Source organism: Pseudochaenichthys georgianus, chromosome 1, assembly GCF_902827115.2.
Source record: "Pseudochaenichthys georgianus chromosome 1, fPseGeo1.2, whole genome shotgun sequence".
In the NCBI taxonomy this organism is placed as follows: Eukaryota; Metazoa; Chordata; class Actinopteri; order Perciformes; family Channichthyidae; genus Pseudochaenichthys; species Pseudochaenichthys georgianus.
The window spans coordinates 28,394,536-28,419,448 of NC_047503.1; the positions used below are offsets into that span (position 1 = coordinate 28,394,536).

General features: G+C 42.8%; 2 protein-coding genes across 6 annotated transcripts in view; both read right to left on the reverse strand.

The window, feature by feature from the left end:
• Positions 1 to 6,816, reverse strand: part of LOC117445858 (RNA binding protein fox-1 homolog 2-like) — a 36,161-nt gene extending 29,345 nt beyond the window's left edge. For 3 of the 5 annotated variants that reach the window (XM_034081778.2, XM_034081786.2, XM_034081796.2), the window contains exon 1: positions 5,648 to 6,816. In XM_034081778.2, the coding sequence (XP_033937669.1) occupies positions 5,648 to 5,899 (252 nt within the window). In that variant the 5' untranslated portion in view covers positions 5,900 to 6,816. The remainder of the gene's footprint in view (positions 1 to 5,647) is intronic. The other 2 variants (XM_034081769.2, XM_034081762.2) reach the window with 1 other exon arrangement.
• A 2,346-nt stretch (positions 6,817 to 9,162) lies between these two features.
• On the reverse strand, positions 9,163 to 22,467 carry LOC117451660 (uncharacterized). Its single transcript, XM_034090066.1, has 18 exons — positions 22,101 to 22,467; positions 20,942 to 21,091; positions 20,348 to 20,466; positions 20,084 to 20,261; positions 19,098 to 19,210; positions 17,986 to 19,015; positions 17,695 to 17,819; positions 16,350 to 16,605; positions 15,985 to 16,112; positions 15,788 to 15,884; positions 15,545 to 15,667; positions 15,110 to 15,282; positions 14,620 to 14,717; positions 11,076 to 11,203; positions 10,680 to 10,860; positions 10,371 to 10,515; positions 9,571 to 9,647; positions 9,163 to 9,208 (listed from the first exon to the last, which is right to left on the reverse strand). The coding sequence occupies exons 1-17, from the start codon at positions 22,450 to 22,452 to the stop codon at positions 9,573 to 9,575; spliced, it is 3,471 nt and encodes a 1,156-aa protein (XP_033945957.1). The 5' UTR covers positions 22,453 to 22,467; the 3' UTR covers positions 9,163 to 9,208; positions 9,571 to 9,572.
• Between the last annotated feature and the right edge of the window lie 2,446 nt (positions 22,468 to 24,913).

The following is a 24,913-nucleotide window of genomic DNA, read 5'->3' on the forward strand; positions in this document are numbered from 1 at the left end:
TAAAAAGGGGGATCAGAGGGTGTGTGCCAATTACAGAGGCATCACACTACTCAGCCTCCCCGGGAAAGTCTACTCCAAGGTACTCGAAAGGAGGGTCAGGCCGATTGTCGAACCTCAGATTGAGGAGGAACAATGCGGATTCCGTCGTGGTCGTGGAACGACGGATCAGCTTTTTACTCTCGCAAGGATCCTGGAGGGGGCCTGGGAGTACGCTTATCCGGTCTACATGTGTTTTGTAGACTTGGAGAAGGCGTATGACCGGGTTCCCAGGGAGTTACTGTGGAAGGTGCTGCGGGAGTATGGGGTGAGGGGGTCTCTACTCAGGGCCATCCAATCTCTGTACTCCCAAAGCGAGAGCTGTGTCCGGGTCCTCGGCAGTAAGTCGGACCCATTTCCGGTGAGGGTTGGCCTCCGCCAGGGCTGCGCTTTGTCACCAATCCTGTTTGTAATATACATGGATCGGATTTCGAGGCGTAGTCGTGGGGGAGGGGGTCTGCAGTTCGGTGGACTAAGGATTGCACCACTGCTTTTTGCAGATGATGTGGTTCTAATGGCTTCATCGGTCTGCGACCTTCAGCACTCACTGGATCGGTTGGCAACCGAGTGTGAAGCGGCTGGGATGAGGATCAGCACCTCCAAATCTGAGGCCATGGTTCTCAGCAGGAAACCGATGGACTGTCCACTCCAAGTAGGGAATGAGTCCTTAGGGGTTCAAGTATCTCGGGGTCTTGTTCTCGAGTGAGGGAACAATGGAGCGTGAGATGGGCCGGAGAATCGGAGCAGCGGGAGCGGTACTGCAGTCGCTTTACCGCACCGTTGTGACGAAAAGGGAGCTGAGCCAGAAGGCAAAGCTCTCTGTCTACCGGGCCATTTTCGTTCCTACCCTCACCTATGGTCATGAAGGATGGGTCATGACCGAAAGAACGAGATCGCGGATACAAGCGGCCGAGATGGGTTTTCTCCGCAGGGTGGCTGGTGTCTCCCTTAGGGATAAGGTGAGAAGTTCGGTCATCAGGGAGGGACTCGGAGTTGAGCCGCTCCTCCTTCGCGTCGAAAGGAGCCAGTTGAGGTGGTTCGGGCACCTAGTTAGGATGCCACCTGGGCCCCTCCCTAGTATGGATGCCAGCGATTATTCGATTATTCGCTACAGTCTCCATAATCGAATATTATTTTTAAAAATCGATTTTATTTATATATTTTTTTTTTTTTATGTCGTTTTTTTTTTTTCTGGCTTAGTTTCAACCAAAATATATATAAATATATATATGCTAATAATAATAATAATAGTATTAATAATTGTAAATGGTCATTGGTCACAGCACCAGTTTGTTTTACTGTAAACTTGGAGGAAGCCCGCGTGCAGAGCAGACTGCTGCTGCAGCACGCTACACACCGCCCCCGCCCCCCCTCTCCCTCACACATGGTGCGACTAAAGATGAACAAAGCGGCAGGTAAAAAGAGTTCCTCCTTGTGGAACTACTTCGAACTTACAAGTCCAAAGGAAGTTAAATGCAAGCTCTGCGAAAAGACGTTGGTCTATCACAGCTCAACCTCAACAATGCGTTCGCATTTGAGTGTGAAGCACGCCACAGAGGTTACAGAGAAAGACGCAGCACAGCTGGCCATTACCAACTTCACTTCAAGGCCACGTCGATGACATGCTTGTTTGTTGTTTGTACTGTTAAACATGTTCCAGTAAAGAAAACAACGAAATTCCTTTTTTTTTTCTTCTCTCCCGCGGGGGGGGGATAATAATAATAATCGATTATTATTCGCCAGGGCTGCCGAATAATCGATTTTGATCATGGTCAGTTTCTGGCAACCCTACTCCCTAGGGAGGTGTTCCAGGCACGTCCAGCTGGGAAGAGACCAAGGGGTAGACCTAGGACCAGGTGGAGGGATTATATCTCTTCGCTGGCCTGGGAGCGCCTTGGAATCCCCCAGTCAGAGCTGGTTGATGTCGCCAGGGAAAAGAAAGTTTGGGGCTCTCTGCTGGAACTGCTACCCCCGCGACCTGACCACAGATAAGCGGGAGAAGATGAATGGATGGATGGAGGATGGCTACACTTAAATCACCTCCAATCTGTCACCAAGCGGAGCAACCAAACATGAAGGCTTCTCTCTCAAACATAATCCATTCAATAGACCTCTGCTGTCAGTTTATCACGGCAAAACCGGGTCCAGAAAAAGAAAAAAAAATTCTCAGCACAGAGCAAGAGTTAATTTTTCTTGCTGACGTTTCCCTGCTATTTCAGTGCCGTAGCGGAGATGAAAGTGCAGAGGGTGATCCACCAACATTAATGTCCGTATCAAGTCATTTGTCCTTGCCGCTGTCACCCCAGGCAAGACCTTATTAGGTTAGAGAGAGCCCCGGTTCCTACGCAGTGACAACAAAACACGAGCCACTCAGCAGTAAAGCAGATGGATATTCAAGCGGACAACCTACTCTCAACATTTCCTCAAACCGACTCGGGATGAAGATGCAGAGTGTTGTTATGAAACCCCTGCCATCCGGTAAACGCAGGACTTCCCCAGTGCAGCACTGGAATGCATAATTGCCTGAAAATGTTTTTATTTATTTATTGGCAGCACTGTGGCTGGTGGTCTGTGCAGTAGATAGCTTAATAATCATTTAAAACCTATACTATTGGACGGGCACAGTGTCCATGGCAGGAGGTCAGCACAGCAGCTAATTTCTATGAGCAGCCATGAACATTTGAACTCGTACTGTTGACTGCACTTAGTGATCTTTATTCGTCCGTGTTAGCTGAGCATTCAGTCATCCACTGCATGCTGAAATGATTTATATATGCACTGCTGCTCTGCGAAAACTTTGCAGATTTGACTCGACAGAGCATTTCCACCCCCGCTTTGTGTTGACATCATGCCCCTAATGAGAAAAACAGCAGCGTCAACAACAGAATGGGAAAGATCCCATTATTGGACAGCAGTGGTACAAATGGTTTGTATCACAAGTCAGAGTTCAACTTGTGCCGTGATGTTGTTATTACATTTTAAATGGAATAAGGATGGAGGAAAGTAGACAAGGTTCTTTATGAGTGCCAGGAAACGGTTTGCTGTAACATTTTCCATCTTGTTATGCCCCTCTGAAGATTAGCTTTACAGAAGAGTGAGTGTGCATTTTTACAGATGCCTCTTTAAAGCTGAGTGCTGCGATTTAAAAAGTAGGAAAATGTAACGTAACTTTAGATGAAGCAGAACATTTGTCACAACTGACACGTATATTCATCATATTGTATAAATTAAATCAATTCATCATTTAATCTATACATTGTCAATTACAGTTTCCCTGAGGTGGCATCTTCTTGATAAATCATCAATAACACTTCAGGGAAAACGCACATCACAATAACCTTTAAGTTTAATGTGATGTCTTAAAATGTCTTATTTTGTCCGAAGAAAGGCCAACATATTTATGTTAATGATAGTTAAATAATAACAAAAAAAACAGGATATTGTCATATTTGATAAGCGCATTTTTGGTCCTTCCACTTATAAATTAAGTTTAATTTCATAAGTAGAAAACATAAATAATCTTTATCTAGATCAGTGATTCTCAAATGGGGGTACGCGGACCCCTAGGGGTACTGCAGGGGGTACGTGAGATTTATATATAAAAAAAAAAAAAATTAAAAAAAGGTTAATAAAAACCCATGCATGATTACAAAAATAATCTTAGTACAATAAGTTAAATAGAAAACACAAATTTATATAAAATATTCCTAGAACCACCAAGGGGGTCCTCATATAATGTCAAATGTGTGTATTGTATTTTATAGTTTTTCACAATATATAATTGTGTTCATTAGTTTGTTAAACAAATATTACTTCAGTTGAAAAATTCCTTGGAAAAATCTGTTTTATAAAAACGTTATTTTTTTCATGCATAAAATGAAAATATCCTTAGTTTGTTGTAATTCATGCACGAAGGAGTTAATAAATCACACACTGAGGGAACATCACTATATTGTAATTATTTATATAGGCTTTTTCGATCAAAAATGTTCGGGTCGGTCAGGGGGTACTTGGCTGAGAAAATGTTTCAAAGGGGGTACATTACTGAAAAAAGTTTGAGAAGCACTGATCTAGATCATACCAATGTATATGTTTGCATTTGTGCATGTGTGTTGTATAAACTCGTTTGCCTTAGATAAGGATCACAGGATCAGTGTGGTTATAATGCCCCCTCCAGTATGAGATGTGATCCCATTAGCTGGAAACAAAGCCTATTTACTGCCAGTGATAGGGTAAATCTGTTCCTGCACCAACTGAGAGAGGGGGAGGAAGGGGGGCATCTCTCCCACTTTCATTTCCAGACTGTCCAGCCAGCTCACATGCAATACATTTTAGGGGCTGAAGCTATTGATCTGCACATCTCTCTACCCACACACAAACAAGCACACACTCTCTTCCACTCACATCTGTTTCTAAGTGCATTACGTTCCTAAGCCTGTCTGTCAGCACTCACCAACAGCACAAGGATGTAATGCAAGCCATTTAGTTTTCCACACAGAGGCAAACAGGCCACTTCACCTCCATTACTAGCGCTTTCAATGGCAAAGAAATAGCTTTCCATTTTCCAGAGTGCCTCACCCTACATAATACACCGTAATGATGTCCAGGACATCCTCCTGCAGCGCTCTATTAAGAAATATTTCCCCATTGTTGGGCTTCAAAGGGAGAAAACCTGCAAATAGATTTGACTGACATTGCAAGAAAATAGGTTAAGAGAGTCGGTCACTTTTGCTGATTCAAGCACAGACCAAGAGGCAAAACACTGCAGCAGTGTTGTTGATAAAAGCAGGGGTCTGAGATTCAAGGTAATTAGGTTGATTAGGTTTGGGCTGTTTGCCCCCTAATAAAATTGGAGGCCTACTTCAAGTAGCCCCTCCTGTCCACTCCCCTTCCTCAAAGACCACACAAGCAAACACTGACTTCAATTTACATTTTAAACCAAATGTTGTCCCACCATGATGCCACATGGCAGAGGGTTCTTTGCATAATGAAAAGGTCACGTTTGTTTACATTCTCCACCCTCAGCAGAGACTGCCTGGGCTGTAGGCCTACTTATATTCGTACAGAAAGGCAGCTCTTTGGGGAGTTAAAGCAACTAGATGTAATGTAACACATTGATACACATTGGACTTGCTATTAGGTAACAAGTTATGTAGCCTACGCACATAAAAAAAACTTTTAAAAAGAGGTGCTGGATTAGCCTGGATATAAAACTATCCAAGACAATAATCAGATTGGCATGGTGTATTACAAGATATGAATTGTGCAAAGGCACTGTACAATCTTCTAAAATGGGTTTGAAATATAGAAGCTACAATGCTATTCTGTAGCTAAACAGCCCAGTGAGCACCATTGATTAAATGCTTACTATTGCAACTCCCTTGTAAAATTGAATTATCAGCATGTAGTCATGTACAGCTGTGAAATGTGGTGGTATGTCCTGTAGTGCTGCTAATGGACTGTCAATGGTGGCCTTTCTGCTGCAAATATGAATTCGACATGAACAGATTACAACCGAAATAGACCTTCACTTTAAAATACCCCAAGAGGTCATTAGCCCTAGCAATCGTGGCTGCATTTACTGTATTTGGAAAAAGAGTATCCTCCTCACCTGGCCAACCTCGCCGATCCCTCCCGAGCCGTCGATCCGGGGACGCTTGCACTCCGCCCCGGTAGAGTCCACCAGAGCAGCCGCTGTCAGTCCGTCGGGCTCCGGGTCTCCGCGCTTCATACCCCGGACAACCGCAGCAGGCCCGCCCACGTTAGGGTGCACCCCGGCCATGGGGTCCAGCTCTCTATCCCGGTCCATGAGACCCCGGGATACAGGCAGCATGATGGATGCAACGTCGGTAGACATTAACATTTAACAATCTTCTTTTGTCCCCTGTCTTTTGCTAAACTGGGGGTGAAATAGACTGCCTAATCCTGTGCACCTTTGTGCTTAAAGTCAGTCTGTGGACGGTGTTCCACTGCAGATGAAATTGTCCAATAATTCTGCAAATGAGCCTCTACTGTATTCTCTACTGGGCCTTTGTACCCCCCTGAAGAGTTGAACTGTTTTGTCTCTCTGGTTTAAGGATGTAATCTATCCACCGCGTTTGTTTAAAAAAACAAAAAGCTCGTAAACGCAGTTTTTACCTTACTGCAAAACAGAGTGTCTTAATCCAAACATGTCCCCCTAAAATAACAGCAGCTTTGAATCCCGTTTGCTGACCGTGTATGCAGGGCTGCCTAAGAGGCCTACGTTATTTCAGATCATAACACGCCAATTAAATAAACACGGATTAAAACAATGGCTCGTGAGCATAACCTACCGCCCAATTTCCATTTGGCCTCGTCTTGTTTCTCTACGAGGAGCCGTCTGTTTTTTAAGAGCACAACAACATCATACGGCAACCTCAAGACGAAAGAAACCTCAACATGTCTTCGCTGTCGCCTTTTTCCTCCCCGTTTATTAGACACAGACTTGCACCAAAGAGCAGAGGTTCACTGAAAGTCAATCCGCGTCAGGAGCTCTCTCTTCCCCCCATGTTAGTCCGCAAATCTGCGTGAAAAGGAGATACGATTTCAACCCCAAAAAAACAGCAACCAAACCGACGGAGGTGTTTCCTTCCTCTCTATCTCGTTCTCGCCTATAATTTTCTTTCCTCTCTCCGTTTTCCCGGTGTGATCTTGTAGCGTGTGTGTTACAGAAAGGAAATTGTCCTCCCTCCTCCCCTCTTGGTTTAGTCCTTCCCCTCCTCCTATCTTCCGCTCTCCCTTTGAACGCTGAGCCAGGCAGCCATGCAGCCTGCAGAATAGAATACACGCAGTGTGCCGCAGTGCTTCCATACATTTCACCGTGTGTGTGTGTGTGTGTGTGTGTGTGTGTGTGTGTGTGTGTGTGTGTGTGTGTGTGTGTGTGTGTGTGTGTGTGTGTGGTGAGACTATCACAGTATAAACCTAAGCCTTTAAATCATGTGTTCATTTCGCTATTGTTTTTTTACCGGTACATCATTTCCAACATTTTAATGAAGCCGTTTTTATACCAAAAAACGTGTTTATCGGTGGTCACATTACATGGCAGTACAACTCTGGTCTTATCAGGTCCAGCTCTAGAAGATTTCATTCCTAACTCATTACACAACCAATAGGCCAAGGTCTTCACACTAGCACAGCTGTGAGTCATGCAGCATGGAGTACCTTGTGTTCCTCTGGCATTTGTATTGCTTGGATGACACCCAGTGGTCAAAGGCTACCATGGGAAGCAAATACTTCAAAAGCAATTTGCTGTAGCAAATTATAGGCCTAATACAAGCAAAATATGATTTTAAAAGTCTCCCATTTGACTTGCAGGGCATGAGTGGTTAGCCTCCCCTGACTACACCACCAATCTCATGCTGAACATGCCAAGGTGCCAGTATGCGTGTTCATGCTCACATTCAGGCACAAAATGCTCAACCGCAGGGTATAAAGAAAGTCTACACATTGTCTGCTCCAAATACTTTATTTGTCTGTCTCTAGTTCCTCTTGCCTGAGAAAGATCTTGTAGATGGAAATGTCACCCTGAAACGAGAAATAAACAATGTATATGGACATTGTGCAGCCTCCTTTGCGTGTGCCCTTACATAGTTACCAACCTTTATGAAAGAGGAAAATGCATGTGCTCTTTCTGGGTTAGCAGAAAGATCACTCACATTTTGTTACATAGGAAGTTAAAGCCAGGAGATCTTCTGCTAAGCTTTGCATGAAGACTGGGAGTGAGGGGAAACAGCCATTTCTACAAAAAAAAACATAATCCACTTAGCAGCACCTTTAAAAAAGGACACATTGTACTTTTACTAGTAGTATTTGTTGGACCATTTCTTTTGAGCTGTGACTTCCAAGATGGTTCCATTCCTTGCCACCCTGTAAACCAAATAGGCAACACATTCCTACTTTTGCAGTTTGGTTCTTCAACAAATAAACATACTGGCTATGTTTGAACTAAAATGGCTGTTGGATGGTGCAGACCTACACCTAAAATAGTGTACATCAGCCCCATCGTTTGGATCCACTCCTACATTGAAAATACACGCATACATGCTTTGCTTAAGTGTCAGAGGGGATGACAGGCAGAAGACAAAGTCAGGCCAGCTGTTTCCAACCGTTTTATTTAAGCTTAGCAGCTGTTAGAGCCTTATAAAACACTTGTATACTCAACAGTTGTTCGGGTGGTCCAATACTTTTAAAATCCCCTCCCCCCCTCACAGCAAATTAGCTGAGGGCTTTTGGTAACTTTCCAAACCATCAATCAATCCTGCGTACACATGCATTTTACAGATGTGTGGATGGAGAAATTAACCAAGGTTTAAACTTCTCTTTTTCCTTTTGTCACAAACTATTTGTCACTTTTCATGTGAAAAAAGTAACAAATAGTCAACACGATGAAAGAACTTCAGGAGATACCATCTGAACATGTGCACTGTAAATGCACAGGAAAAAAGCAAGGTTAGGGACACAAGTTGAAAACGCTATAAACTGTCTGTGCAGCAAATCGGCTTCATGCATTATAGTGTAACTATGTCAAATATCATTAACCACTTCAAATAAAAATACTATTTGTATCAGAATTACCTGACAAATTAGCACGCAGTTAAACTATATAATGTTCCAACTGTGTAATCTGTCCATATGTGTGTGATCAAATTTGGGTGTACATTTGTTAAAGTTCCAGACTTCATCCCCATACTGATGTTTGGATAGGAATGCTTTTCTGGACATTAAAGATGTTCTTTGGATAAGAATACACTTACACAAATACCAATAGAACTTAAACTTCTGCTTTAAACAATTAGACTGACTGGTCATGGTCATGTTAGACACTTAAAATGTCAAAACGCAATAACGTTAGTTTAAAGTGTTTGGAAATTGTTTTATGCACATTTCTTGTCTGTCTACCTCTTTTACAGAACACTGGTTAATAGGAAAAGCTTTAGTTATCTTATGTTGCTGGAAACCTTCTGTATGTTTTACATAAAGGGCAGAACAGCACAGCAGTCTCAACCATGTTTATGTAAAAGATACTGCCTCCCTTTTTCTGTGTGAGTGCCACTTCCTGCTGTAAAACATAGTGGCTGCAAGCTCAGGGACAAACACACTCAGTCAGTCTTTTGAGAGCTTTTATTGGTGGTTGAACAAGTGATGTCCAGATCTGAAAAGGAGAAGAGAGGAGATGTGTTCAGTATAAAACAATAACATTGTGTTTCTACATGAACAAAAACACATTAGTACAGCATATCAGATCATAACCATCATCTCAACCAACTTTGATTGTCTTCCATGTCGTAACTGAAAAACAGGAAATGGATCAGTCTTGATAAATGATTCAAAATTCTCCTCATTACTAAATCATTGCCCTGCTGTCAAGTAGAACTGCAGCTACTTCAGGCTCTCAGGCGGTTTTCAGTGAGGAGGGTTGTAATGGAGCTCCTTCATGTGTGTTTTCATGTCATCTTCAAAGTTCTCCAAGTGCGTGGTGGGTGATATGAGGACAGAGTGCACATTTTCCCTCACCGTCACTGGCCAAAGCATCCCTCGACACAAGGCCCATCCCGTGGCGAGCAGATTTCAGTCGAACACATGAAGTAGATCTGAGAGGGGGGGGGAAAGAAGAGCAGGATTTGGATGTAGAGTCCAGTCCCGAGAGTGTGCAGCATACTATGACTAACAGCTGCTACCAATTGAGATTTGGCCACACTTTGCAGTTTACAAAATGGCCGCGCCACATGTCCTTGCAATGAATGCTGATTTAGGAGATTTAGAGATACAGCTGTCAATAGTTTCATTCTCCATGGACTTAATGCCCATTTAAAAAATGCACACAGCCATATAGTTTTACATTACATTTATTTTCTCCCAAGAAAAAAAAGATATATAAATTAAAGGTTCCAACGCCAACAGCCACTATCAGATAAGATTACATTGATGCCCAACTACTCCCGGCAGACAGCTGCACATTTGAAAGGTTTTCCATTGCTCGAAAACTATAGGGGAAGTGGGCTTAGAGCATTGTGAGACATTTAGGGAAATATGCATATTCATTCTCTTGCCAAAAGTTAGACAAGAAGATTGATACCACCATTAAATATGAAGCTCGGGCCAATAACTGATTAGCTAAACACAGAAATGTGGCACAGAAATCCCTGAACAAGCACTTTATAACACTATTAAACCACAATCTGTCATTTTTGTACACTTCAGCTTTTGTATGGATTAAAGAAAACTAAATAAAATGTGTTATTGGTGAACTTTAGATTTGTGGGGACAGAATTGAAACAAATTAATAGAATCCAAGAGTCTCTGCTTATGCGTACCTCCTCGTCCGGGTCCTTAAAGTCGCCGTCAGGAAGGAACTGGAAGGTGCTGATGGTGAAATGGCGGGTCTGAGCCTGAGGAGAGGGAAGCCGAGGATCAGAGAGCACAGCTTGCTGCAGGGCTGGATCCAAGGGGTTGGGACACCTATGAAGTGAAAATGTATCATTGGGTATCACAATTATACTTCCCTGATATTTGCAATTATCCGAGTGAAATGCACTTTCTAAATTTGTTGTGTTCCATCTTCAGTAAGCTTTTCCTCAATATTTTGTTGTTGATGTTCCGCTTACAGAAACATTTGGACATACCCATTGTAAAGCAGCATCCAAACCGCCTTCCCAGAGCGGGGGTAGGCCACACAGAAGTTCACCAGCAGCACCAAACTGGGATCCGGGGCGTTGAGAAGCCGCACTTCCAGGTAGAGGGGTTTCCCCAGCAGCATTTGCAGGGGCTGGTGATACTGAGGGTGGAAGCTGCTGTACTGCGCGTCTGGGATGAGGGTTGTTGGGTTAGAAGGAGGTTATTTGTGAAGCACATTCCACGCACTCAATGCTATTTCTCATACAGCTGATCAGGAGATGTTTGAAGCAAATTAGAACATTTTATTTGTTATTCCTGTGTCGAGAGACAGGAATAAAACAGCACAATATTACAAGTTCTTATCTGTACAAAGCAGTAGTAAGTATTGAAATAAAGACACCTACCTTTGGCAATCCTGAGCTGCACTCCAAACATCCCCTGTGTCTGAACTTCAGATCCAAGAGTGGGAGTTTTAACCAAGTAGCTCACACTCAGAACGGTGCCTGGCAGAAACCTGCACTCCACCAACAACCTAATAATGAGACAGAGAACTTAATATACAGCATGCCTCTGTTTTTGTTTTAGTTTTTTTGGCATTTTTCCTTAGCAGGAATTAAACCAGAAACATTACGATTAAATGGCAAACCATTGGACTGGCTGGTAAACTTAGTGGAGCATTTAGTAGCTCAAGAACATTTCTCTTAGGGGTTGGAAGAGGGATAAATACTGGGCTATGATTCCTCAGGTGGACACAAGCACGACTAATAATTAAGGAAAATGTTTCTCCATAATTGCTGGATGAGTATATGAGAAACAAGTTTGCTCCATTAACCTAAGAGATGACTTCATCTCTGGCTACGCCTCCCTGCAGTCTCTGGATTTCCTTGCTCTCACTGAGACGTGGATTACTCCATCCAACACATCCACCCCAGCAGCTCTCTCCACAGCATATTCCTTCTCCCATACACCCAGACCCACTGGCAGAGGAGGTGGCACTGGTCTCCTGCTCTCTCCCAAATGGAGCTTTTCCCCTCTTCAAGCTACCTAACTTCACTCCTTCCACCTTTGAATTCCATGCCGTCACTGTGACCCATCCTATACAACTGACCATTGTTGTTCTCTACCGTCCACCAGGAGCCTTGGGGGACTTCTTGGATGAATTAGATCATCTCCTCTCACACATCCCTGAAACTGGCCCTCCCGCTGTACTTCTCGGAGACTTCAACCTCCAGACGGGGAAGATAGACGAACTAACATCTCTGTTAACCACCTTTGCTTTCTCACTGTCTCCGTCCCCACCGACTCATAAAGCTGGCAATGTCCTCGATCTCATATTCTCAAGGAACTGCACTACTTCTAACCTCTCTGTAAACCCGCTCCACACCTCCGATCACTTCTTCATTTCATTCTCTTTACCCCTTTCCAAACATAACAAACTAATCTCTTCTCATCCTGCACTTGTCCGCCGTAACCTCCGTTCCCTCTCCCCCTCTACCTTTGCCTCCTCGGTGCTCTCAGCCCTCCCTTCCTCTGACTCCTGCCTCCAAACTCTGCTGCAGAAACTCTCCTCTCTACTCTCTCATCCTCTCTGGACTCTCTGTCCTCTCACATCTCGGCAGGCTCGTCAGTCCCCTCCTGCTCCCTGGCTAAATGACGCACTGCGTGCTAATAGAACCGTCCTTAGGGCAGCAGAGTGGAAATGGTGGAAATCCAAACACCGTGACGACCTCCTAACCTATCAGGCTCTCCTCTCCTCTTTCTCTGCTTCCATCTCTCAGACAAAAAGCACTTTCTTTCAAGATAAGATCCAATCTTCCTATTCCAATCCTAAAAAACTATTTTCCATCTTCTCCACCCTCTTGGACCCCCCCAAAGCCCCTTCCCCCTCCTCCCTTCTGTCAAGCGACTTTGTTAACCACTTTGAAAAAAAGGTTTACGACATTCGCTCTTCTTTTTCTGACTCACCCCTACTCACCGCCGGATCACCTGAGCCACCTTCAACCGGCACACTAACCTCCTTTTCCCCTCTCTCTCCAAGTGAGGTTCTTACCCTCATTACCTCTGCCCGCCCTACCACCTGTCCTCTGGACCCTATCCCTTCAAACCTCCTTCAGACTATCGCTCCTGATATTCTACCGTTTCTCACCCATTTCATCAACACTTCTGGTCACTTTCCACACACTCTCAAGGAGGCGAGAGTAAACCCTCTCCTGAAGAAACCCACTCTCAACCCGTCTGATGTTATAAACTACAGGCCTGTCTCTCTCCTCCCGTTCCTGTCTAAAACACTTGAACGCGCTGTCTTTAAACAACTCTCCTGTTATCTCCATCAGAACAACCTTCTGGATCCGCACCAGTCTGGTTTCAAGGCAGGTCACTCCACAGAAACTGCTCTCATTGCTGTCACTGAGGAACTGCACACTGCTAAAGCAGCCTCCCTCTCCTCTGTCCTCATCCTGTTGGACCTGTCTGCTGCATTCGACACGGTGAATCATCAGATCCTCCTTCGCACTCTCCAAGAACTTGGAGTTTCAGGCTCTGCACTTTCCCTCCTCACCTCATACCTCAAAGACCGCACCTACAGGGTTACTTGGAGAGGGTCCGAGTCCGACCCTTGTCAATTAACTACAGGGGTCCCTCAGGGCTCTGTTCTTGGTCCTCTCCTCTTCTCCCTGTACACAAACTCGCTCGGATCTGTCATTAGCCCGCATGGTTTTTCATACCACTGCTACGCTGACGACACCCAATTAATTCTGTCCTTTCCCCGCTCAGAGACCCAGGTCGTCGCACGCATCTCTGCTTGTTTAGCTGACATCTCTCAGTGGATGTCCGGTCATCATCTCAAGCTCAACCTTGACAAAACTGAAGTGCTTTTCCTTCCGGGAAAAGATTGTCCCTCTCTTGACCTAACTATCAACATCGGCCCCTCTGTTGTTTCCCCCGACTCAGACTGCAAGGAATCTGGGTGTTATCCTAGATAACAACCTGTCGTTTACTGCAAACATCGCTGCTACAACCCGCTGCTGCAGATACACGCTTTTCAACATCAGGAAGATACGCCCACAGCTGACCCAGAAATCGACGCAGGTTCTGGTCCAGGCTCTCGTCACCTCACGCCTAGACTACTGCAACTCCCTCCTGGCTGGTCTACCTGCATGTGCCATCCGACCTCTGCAGCTCATCCAGAATGCAGCGGCTCGTCTGGTCTTCAACCTTCCAAAATTTTCCCACACCACGCCGCTCCTCCGCTCCCTCCACTGGCTTCCGGTAACTGCTAGAATCCACTTCAAGACACTGGTACTTGCGTACCATGCTGCGAATGGATCTGGCCCTTCCTACATCCAGGACATGGTTAAACCGTACACCCCAGCACGTGCACTACGCTCTGCATCAACCAAACGACTCGCTGCACCCTCGCTGCGAGGGGGACCCAAGTTCCCATCAGCAAAAACACGTGGGTTTGCTATCCTGGCTCCAAAATGGTGGAATGAGCTCCCCATTGAAATCAGGACCGCAGAAAGCTTACACACCTTCCGGCGCAGACTGAAAACTCATCTCTTTCGACTCCACTTTGAGCGATAGAATGACTAACAAAGAACTGCTAACAGAGCACTTGTATACTAATAAAGGACTGGCTTAGCCAGTTGAGCAGCACTTGAAACGATTGGCTCTTTGAAACCTGATGTTCTTATATGATTCTGTTTTCCTCAAGGTTGTGTCTTCCTGGTCGAATGTACTTATTGTAAGTCGCTTTGGATAAAAGCGTCAGCTAAATGCAATGTAATGTAATGTAATGTCATATCTTCACAACTTTCGTTTGTTATTGCAAGTGTAACTAATCTTAATGTGGAGCTTAATAAAACTGACAATAGATCAACTAAAAAGTTAAATCTAGTTTTTGCCTTTGGTCAAAAGAAAATGCAAAAGTAAAAAGCAACATGCTCCAACCTGACAGGAGAATCCCTTGTGATGGTGCCGTAGTTGAGGCTGAGTGCCTGAACCTTGTTTATGATCTCCAACATGTAGATCACCGTTTTTCCCGCCATCTGTCAGGACACAATCGGACATGTCACTTATTATGCGGACATTAATCGTTTTTACATAGTCCATGATCAGTAAGGTAACACAGGAAAACGTACAGTTTGAAAAAAGTAATATTTCTGGTTCTGGTTTTTTGTCAGCAGGATTAATGCAAAGCTACTCGCCCAATGTTAAAGAAACTTGAAAGGGTGTACTGTTGGCCAAGTAAAGGCACGTTAAGCTTAGGAGCGCTCTTCTCATAACTAGTTAATATGGGTATAAATAAAGTAATAATAATTATAATACCAGACAAGTTCTGTAATCATTATATTTAGTAAAACCAATGGTCCAGACATACATTTACTACTCAGGTTCTATCTCAACTTTAAAACAAATATTTTCATTCATAAAAGCATACTAATCTGCGTGTCCCACAGCCATCCATCGGGATCTTGAACAAGGCATAGTCGGAAGTCACTCTCTCAGGTTTGCAGGTGGAGTTGCCAGCAGCGACAAGCATGGCGGGGGAAAGAGGGGGGTCCGTGAGGGAGGCCGGCACGGAGAAGACAAAGTGGCGGTCAATAGTGCATTCTGGAGGAGGACACAAACATGCAGTCATGTAAAGTTCAGATGAACAAAAGGTCAGTAATCTCAGGAGGCAGCTGATTATGAGACCCAAGGTATCTTATACCCTTTCCTCATTCTGTGCCTCTTCCAGCTTGAATGATGCTAAGCTGGCCCTAAATATGCCACTTTACATATTCACCAGCTGTATTGCTAATAATTACACACAAAAAGCTAAACTGTACTCAGCTAAGTGGCTGGAAAAGCCAGCGGGACACAAACTACTCACCATCCATGGGGTAGTAGCAGGCAGGGGGGAGCTTGCTGAAGCAGCAGCCCACGGAGAGGCACTGTCCCTGGGATACAGAGCGGGGTCCGCAGGGGAGACGCTGTTCGATGGGAAGGTTGCACTCTGAGGGACAGCACGACAAATGTCAGCTGCATCAGTTAAAATAACTCTGAATGGCCGGGAGAAAACACCCTTTGGCAAATTGAATAGCCTTTCAGAGGTGTAAACATAAAATCAATTTACCTTGTCCAGACCTTGGGATGACAACTGGACAGGAAAGCCGAGCCTTCCGTCGCCCATTTAGCGTCACGTAGACGACAGTGATGATGTACAATTTACCCTTTTAGTGAAAAATATTCATACAAGAGTTAATGGGCACAGCAAATGGTCAATTAAACAAAAGGTCATGTGCTCAGTGTGAAAGCTGAATCAATACTTGCCTGCACACTCATGTAGCAGCGCGAGTGCAACTCCAGACTCAAAAGGTTTTTGCCATCTTTGCCTTTTCTTGCAGAATACCCACAGTCCTTTGGGACATCCTGGAGGATCATCTGGTTACCTTTGATGTCTGAAGAAGTACATTTGCAAATATATATAATTGTGTTTTTGTGTAGACCTCAAAATGGCACAATTATAGCCCTCAGCATGGCAAGGCAGCAAGTTTTAAATGCATCCCAGTCAAAACAAAAACCAAGACCTACCTTTTCCTCCTTGAACTGTACACCAGAGAGGCCCCCCTGAATCAATTAAAATCATGCAGACCTGATGGCAACCATATGCAACGCCAATATACACATGCACACACCTTTAACAAGAATTTCTGAGATGGGACCGGGAGCGAGTTCCACAGCCATCTGATAGGAGGAGCAGAAGACTTTAGGCTTTGGGACAACAAGGGTCGGGCTGACCTTGGCCGTGGGGGTGCTGGCTGGTGTAGGAAACACTGATGGGGTAACTACTGCAGGAGGGGCAGTTTGATACGGGCATTGCAGGTCCAGAGTCCTATACTGCCCCATGGAAAGGTCCCAAAACCGCAGTGGTAAGGAAATATTCGTGGGAGTCTAAAGAAAAAGAGATCAATAAAGTCAGTATGAGCCACCACGCATGTTTTCCTTTCCAACTGCATTTAAAAATAGAGCCTGCAAGCTGAGATCAACTCACAAAAATCACTGAATTCGTACCAGTTTTGCTGCACAGAACATAAAAAAACTCCACAACGTACACAGCATGCAGAGCTAATGCTGCATATGGGATTAATCGTAAAAAATGAGCTGCTGACTGGGAAAAACCCAAGAGAAATCAACCTCCAGCATCAGCAATCTAATTGTGTACTTCGTGGTGTCATTGTTTTGGACTTTGTTTAGGTAAATTAAACACTTCGCAATATAATGTAGTGTAATAAAATCACCACCAAAAACTACACACTCAAAAAGGAAAGCTCATGACCTCAATTACATCTTTCCATCTGGTTTGTCTCCGTCTTATTAGTCTTTATTACAGTTATTGAGAGTCTATTGGTATTTTATATGGAACAAAAACACCTTCACCAGAGGGCAGAGCAGGACTTTCTCTTTTCATTGCAAGTTAAAAGATGTTGATCCTACTCACCTGTCACTAAGACTTGATGGTGTCCAAAAACTTAAATTGAACCCATGAGCTTCTCAAATACCAACATTTATCTTAAAGTATCCTGATTTCATAAAGGCAGATATAAAGCCATTTAAAGGAGACTTCTAAAAAGATACAAATAATTCCTACAAAATGGTTATATTGTCATTAGACCTCTAAACTACATTAAGAAATCATTTATTTAAAAAGGATCTGAATACAACATTCAGACTCAGAGCATATCTATGATTAAAGGGATGGCCTCCACAAGGCTTTCAACATGGCAACGCACAGCCGTACTCGCTATGCAAGCAAAGAACAGAGAAGCTCCAATTACAAACACACGGGGGAGAGCGACTTCATTCTCTGCTCAGGTAGACATCTCCCCATAATATATCTTCACAGCAAATAGTTGACTTTTAAAAAAAGGCACTGAATATATTGAGATCCTTTAAAATAAAGACAGGGACATAGTTAAACTAAAGTAATTATATAAAAGAGGACCTTTTCAGGCATTGACAAGGCATTATGGAGGATCTCACCGATTGCTGGCTGTGGCAGGCAGGCAGAGGAGAGTGAAGGAATACCCCAGAGCCCTCTGCTCTCTGCAGCCTGTACCTACACACCGGAGACACACTGGAGACTAACAGCCACGTCATCATTTCGTCTGTTAGAAACAAGGAGTTTGTTAGATAGATGATATGACACGCAATTCATGTAATTTAATTTTAGCAGTAAAAGCTGATCAATGCACACTGATGCAGTAGAGTGTTTCTGACATGAAAAGCCACAAGTCATTCCAACATGGAGAGTCTCTTTGTTTACACACTGACCTCTGACCTGGATAGATTCTGGGTGAGCAAAAGGCAGGAAGACAACTATCGCCCCCATCAGACACTGGAAATGGGGGTGCTGTGGAGTGGGTGCAGCTGTAGGGGAAACTGGATCACTTGTGTAGGTAGGAGTAGTAGGGATCGTAGTGGTAGTGGTGGTGGTGGTTGGAGGATGTGTCGTTGGAGGATGTGTCACTGGATGATGGGGGTACGATGGAAGGTTGTGTGGCGGGTAGAGAGGATGGTAGTTGGAATAATAGGGATGCGGGGGGTGGACACACATGGTGTGAGTGTTGGGTTGAGTGGTTGGTGTAGGAGTTTCCTGAGTAACTGTCTGAGCCATCTCTTTGGCATGTGGCGGAGCTGTGATATGTGGAAAATGAATTGTTTGTTTAGGATAAGACTGGTGGAAAGGATAGCTGGGAAGGTCGGGCTGTTTGGGAACCATTGTCCTAGTGATTGTAGGTGGAACAGGGGAAGGTGTAGTGATGGCAGGATGTGAAGTAGGAGCAGGCTGCACCCCAACACCAGGGTTGGAAAACAGTCCATGATTGAACAAATTAAAATAAGTGGGATGATAGAATGGATAGACAGGGTACTGTGGACCAGCAGGTTGTTTCGGTGACAGCGGGCTGGGTGTGAGAGGAGCTGGTGCCTGGGTCACTGGTGCCGCAGTGGGTTCAGGATAATAGGGCATCTGAAGATAATACTCTGGGTAATAAAGACTTGCTGGATGTTTGGGTGGGTGGGTAGCTGGAGGGGATGTGGGATGAGGGGTGTGGGCAGGTTGTGGTCCAGAAGGGAAGACCTGGGGAAACTGTAGGTACTGGAATCCAGGATAGTGATAATTGGGGAAGTGAGGAAGCTGAGCAAAATGCTCCTGGGTTGTAGGCTGAGGAGTAGTAGTAGTAGAAGGAGGAGTGGAGGGTGCAGGGCTAACAGTATCTGGGTTGTAGCGAAACTGAGGATTAACTGGGCAGGAGAGGATGTATGTCTGATCATTTAATACAAACTGGAGATGAAGACCACCCTGAAAAACAGCATCACATAAAAATATAATCAGTACAAGCCAGCAGCCTACCACAGTACTCCATTCAAGTTAAATAACTTACTGAATGTGTTATACAAGCAGCACTGTAGGAGATGAAGAAGGCGAGATTCCCAGGACTGGAGGAGACACGGTACGCGCACTCTTGAGATACAAACGGACCCCAACCTCCATTGACTGTAAAACATTTAACACGTGTTTTTCGAGAGGGCATATTGGCAATATGGGAGATTTAATAACCTTACTGGCTAACTATATTTAAAATGTGGCTCTTTTTAGAATAACATAATGAATAATAAAACAGATCAGTATATCTCCACTATATTGGTAGAAATGCTGAGATGGTTTGAGACAGCATAGAGATCTTTATGCAAGAATATGAACCAGTCATTTATTTTTTCTTCTTCTTAATTAAACATGTCTGTTTTTCTTTAATTCTTATGCGTTTATTTTACATGTTGGTCATTTCTAATCACGTAATCTCTAGCTAAATAACTATCTCAGAGTTTAGCCTGTTTTACCTTGACATATCAGATTATATTCTTTATTATTTTTCAGTAAAATGTCAGAAATTGTGGACCCATAACATTTAAAGAAAATGTATGACCATTTTATTTCCCAAAGTGCAAACAATTGATAATGTTTCAAAGCCATCTCCATGCTGACAAGAATATTATCTTGTTGTATTCATGATTTATTTTGGCCTAAAAGTATACACATTTAAATACTGTGAATGCAAAACCATTATGTCTGAAGAAAATGCATTTAGCCTGAAAAAAACCATAGCATGTAAACACGGCTAAATGTAGATCCGTCCCTTGTCAGATTTAAATCTAAACCTCAATTATTCTTCAGATAAAATGAATTTTTACAATAAACAGTGAAAAAATTCATTAAAAAGCGCTAGTTTGTTATCTATGTAGATTATCTTATAGTAAGATATATAGTACTAGGCAAACAAATCAAAAGACACTTTACAATTCAAGTTGTTGTAAAAAAAAGTACTTTGTCAAACAACTCAGTATTAAATCACAGATTACCCCAACGTACCTAGGACTGCCAGTAACTGTATATCCTGCTCCTGCATCTGCAATGCCATGCCGTAGGGGGAGCAGAACATCCGGGGGGCCGAGTGGGAGGACGAGGGGACAGGAGAGGACGCTTGCACGGGACAGGAGAGCTTCAGTGGGCTGCCCCACCACAACATGGGCAGCACATAACTGCCATTCTGACAGAGAGAAACATACAAGGGGTGATGCACACAGGACAAGGGAATCACTGGTGGAGATATAATGCAGGTGCTACTGCTTGTACCTCCTGAGTAATGTAACATGCATCATAAGGCACCATCATCTCGAGATCACTCCATGACGTCTTCACCAAGTAACCACAGTATGGAGGTAACTGGGACAGGGAGATTGGAGAAGCTGTCCCTGTAAGAGAACATTAATTTAAATGTGGATTGGACGGTTTAGGCATTAATCAAGCTAAAAATACCAAACATCTGCTAGCTCTTTAAATGTGAAAATGTTTTCAGATTCTTTGATTATGTTTGTAATTGATTTGTTGCACATAACTAGCAATTTGAGGACTCTGGGAAATTGTAATGGGCTTTTCTAATTAGTTTGAGGCAATTAACAGAATAAACCAATTCTAAATGTAATTGAAAAACAGCAGAGAGAAAGACAATGAAAATAGGGGTTACTTGAAGTCATGGTACATTTTAAGAAACATCAATAGTACTGTATTGATTCTCACCACAAAGACTAGCAATGCATGTAGATATTTGATTACCTGTATCTAAAATATGTTCTGCCGTTCTAAAAAAGGTCCTTCATAACATTTCCATTTTCCACCCAAGCTGATAAAAACATTCAAACAGCAGTGCACCACCTTCATACATCTTACCTCTGTCTACTAACAGGTGTGTGAATTCTTCTCCAGTGGCAGTGAAGGTCATGACACCATAATCACACTTCACTAAGGGGCTCATAGCTAGCCACGTTGAGAAATATGGACTGGAGGTGGGGCCAGACACCTTCCCCTGCACATGAAAACCTAAGGATATAAAACAGCATGTTAACAAACTGTAGAATAGTTTACACTTTACAGCTCCCCGTCTGAGCACTCCTTGACAATGGTAAAAGAAGATCTTTAGTAGTAGTAAAGTATAATAGTATCAGATGACAGTGCATTTCTTTCCAGAAAACATACTACAAAGAAAATATATTCAAGATCTAAATTATCTTTCAAACACTGCTTTCAGTATTTCAAATGTTTGTTTATGTATTAATTTGGTTGGCCTTAAAACTAGAAAAATCAAAATACAGTGACTTCAAAACTAGTTTTTTACAATAAGAATGAACGATAAATTGAAGCCAATACAGCTATAGGCCTATTGGTGATATTTAAGTCTATACTTCAATTATTAAGATACAAGTGGGTCTCAACTTATCAGAAGCAGGGATGTCGTTAATTAATTCAAGATTAAAGGATTTTATTGTCATACGTATACAGTGTAGTTATGTCGATGAAAATCTTAGGGTCCCAGGCTCCTCAAACAGTGCAACACAATAAAACAGATAAAATAGTGCAAGTAGATACAATCGAAGAATAGAGGTAGTGCCATAAGAGTCTATACAAGAGATACATAATTTGTCAATTGTAAGTTGCAAACAGGTAAATGTTATGGTCAAAAACGTGGGCCTACATTACACACAAAGCAATTCCACTACTGTAATGAGCATCAGGTGTTTTTGCAGTAGCGGATAATTTAGCCTCAAGCTGCTAACCTCCAACGGACTGGAGATGGTGAGCAACCGAGTTCTTATCAACTCACTTACAGTATTTCTCGTCCATAGACTCTGAGTTTTGACTTTCAAGTCTCCAAACCTAGCCGACGCTGACTCAAGTGACGTACCTTGAGGTCAGTTCTTCACGCCACTGCCTCTGGAGCCACATTTATACAACTTAGTTTCATGTAGTAGGCCTACATGTGCAGCTGTAGGTTCACCTTAAAACACTCGCAAATTAAATTAAAGTGCTAAAGTGCGGGTTGTTTTTTTACCTGTAAAATCAGCTTGATATTCATTTTTAGGGACAGAAGTCGAAGTCCTTTCAACCGGTCGGATGTGTCCGATAGTCCTAAACAGGTGATCATGACGCGTCGGTGCGCTGACATGTGGGTCCGGTTCTCCGAGGGAAATCACAGATTCAGGCTGAAGCTCGGTGAGATCCGGCGTGTTGGATCTGGGCAAACCTGGGCCCTGCTGCTGGTCGTTGTCATGAACTTGGTAAGCAGGTAAACCTTCCTTTCTTTGTCCTAAACTTACCGAATGACTTACTTGAAACGTGAACAAACAAAACGTTGCAATAAATGAAAACAAAGTAATGTGATCTCTTCTCTGCTTGCAAGACATGCTGTATTGTTGATGCTTGTTGGCCACATGCGCACTCCGGCGTTACTTGAACAAGAGGGCGATCAATTAAGAGTCATCAACTTTCTCATTGGTCCGTTGTTGATGACTCTTAATTGATCGCCCTCTTGTTCAGGTGACGCCGAAGTGCCCATGTGACCAACAAGCATCAACAATACAGCATGTCTTGCAAACAGAGAAGAGATCATATTACTTTGTTGTTTTTTTAACAGTGTGGTATAACTACGTTTACTTAAGTAAAGAATCTGAATACTTCTTGCTCAAGTTGTACAAAATACAAAAAAAAGGTTACATGTACGATGATGTTCAATTCTATTTGCACATCTTCACACAGAAAAACGTGTTGATATTTTGCATGTGATTTCTAAAACGACCAAAAACATGATGTCCTTGACTCCTGGATTAGATATCACAGAATGAAATTGGGTAAAAGGTTTTGAAGAGTCTTATTATGGAAGAACCTCATAATTATTAAATTACCTTCTAGGTGGCAAATGTTCCCTTTAACAAACAACTGTAGGAGAAGGGATGGTTATTCTTTGTTATTCTTTGTGGTTTGGCACAAAGAATTGTGCCAAACCACAAAGAATAACCATTCCCCTTTCTGTTTTACTTCAATCACAGCATCTGTACACACTGTACTTTCTCTGCTTTCTGCATTGAGCCATTTTAACTGCTTATTTAATTCTTGCTTCTGTATTATTTTACCGGCCACAGATGAGCAGAGTGGGAAAGTGTCAGGATAATTCCTAATCCTGATATGTTTCCAGGTTACTGAGTGAATCTGTACTGTCAACAAATGAGGGAATGCTCTGTAAAAGAGCAAAGGGAAGCAATTATGGTATCCATCCTCATCCCACCTTCAGGGGATAAAGCAGCCATTGTAGTACGGTGATTAGGACTTCCTCAGTCCATGTGGTCTTCACTAGGAGTCACACAGGCCTGATGGGAGACAAGACACAGGCCTATTAGGAGAAATATAATACCTTGAAATGTTCTTTTTACTGTTTTGTGTGTACTGCTTCTTTGTAGAAGTTAGAAAACCCATAACTGCACAAGCTTTCTTTCATCTCAGACTGATGATAAAAGGCTTTATGTGCACTGCTGCAAAGTAATCCCTTGATAACATAGTGTTATTTGACTGCAGCCAATATTAATAACAACCTGACAGTATCTATTTAACATATGACAGTTAGTCTATCAGAAGAGTCAAATCACCTTTTACTGTTTCTGCTGGCCACCATTGATAATGTAAATGAGTATTTCTATTCATGCCAGCCTTTTGTGTTCTCGAGTCCGATGTCCAGAGAAAAAACTAAATGTCGTATAGTCAACTTGTGAGTTTATAAATGTCAGAAAAAGCTTCCTACGGGTATTATATGGATGACATTTCAAATGCAATGAAAGCTCAACCCACTGCCCTTGTAAAAAAAAAACTTGGTTGGAAACACCAAGGATTTGAATGTCAGCACATATATATAATTATATATATATATAGATCTTTCCACCAAAAGTGTTTCAGAATGTGATTATTAAGAGCTCATGTAAGGGCATGAATGAGTTGATTTACTTTGGTTTACACGTGTACATAAATAACACCAGTGTGGGGAAAGATTAGCCATTTTATGACAAATGTATAAAACAAGGTTTAACTCAACATTTACATGTGATTCACCACTTTGTTTGACTCAAAGTAATTGATATTTGTTAAAATATATTTGTAGGTCATCGTACAGTATGTTTTGGATGTTTTATGAAAACTTTGGGAATATCATCTTAATCTGCACATTTGAGCTGGAAAATAAAGTAGGTTTATTTCATGCTGAGAATCTGTCTTTTTGCCAAGTAGGATTTGACATACAAGGGTTTTGTTGTGGTGTATAGTGGTGCATACATTAACACTGTCTTCTCTCTACACTCACTAAACATGCTCCACAGAAGCATATCTCTGTCTTTGTTTTCCTCCCGCTCTGTCCAGACTAAAATAGAATTTTTGTCATTGCAGAGCAGTACTTTTCCAAAATGATCTCCAGAGTCTGTTAATATTGAATTCCGTCAAGATCCGGGCAGTATTAATGGCGCTTTTTTTTTTAAATATGATGTCCTGTAGGCTGGCCAGGTGATGGTTGAGGTGCTGGCTGCCAGTAAAGTAGGACACCGTTTAGTCACCTCTATTTCATCTCAATGTTGTGAATAAATGATTGTCTAATGAATGTCCCTGATGTCTGGGGTGCTGCTGTTTGAATCACTTCCCAATGCCCCATCTTAAGAAATCATTTTCTGAGCTTAATGAACGGGCAATGTGTGAAAACACAGGTAAAGACACACTATTGTGTGCCCTAAATCATATTTCATATTCATAAAAAACACAGGACAGCTATTAAGATAAGAGAGATAAGAGTGTTGTGCCAGAGTAACAAAGACACAATAGCAACATAATAAT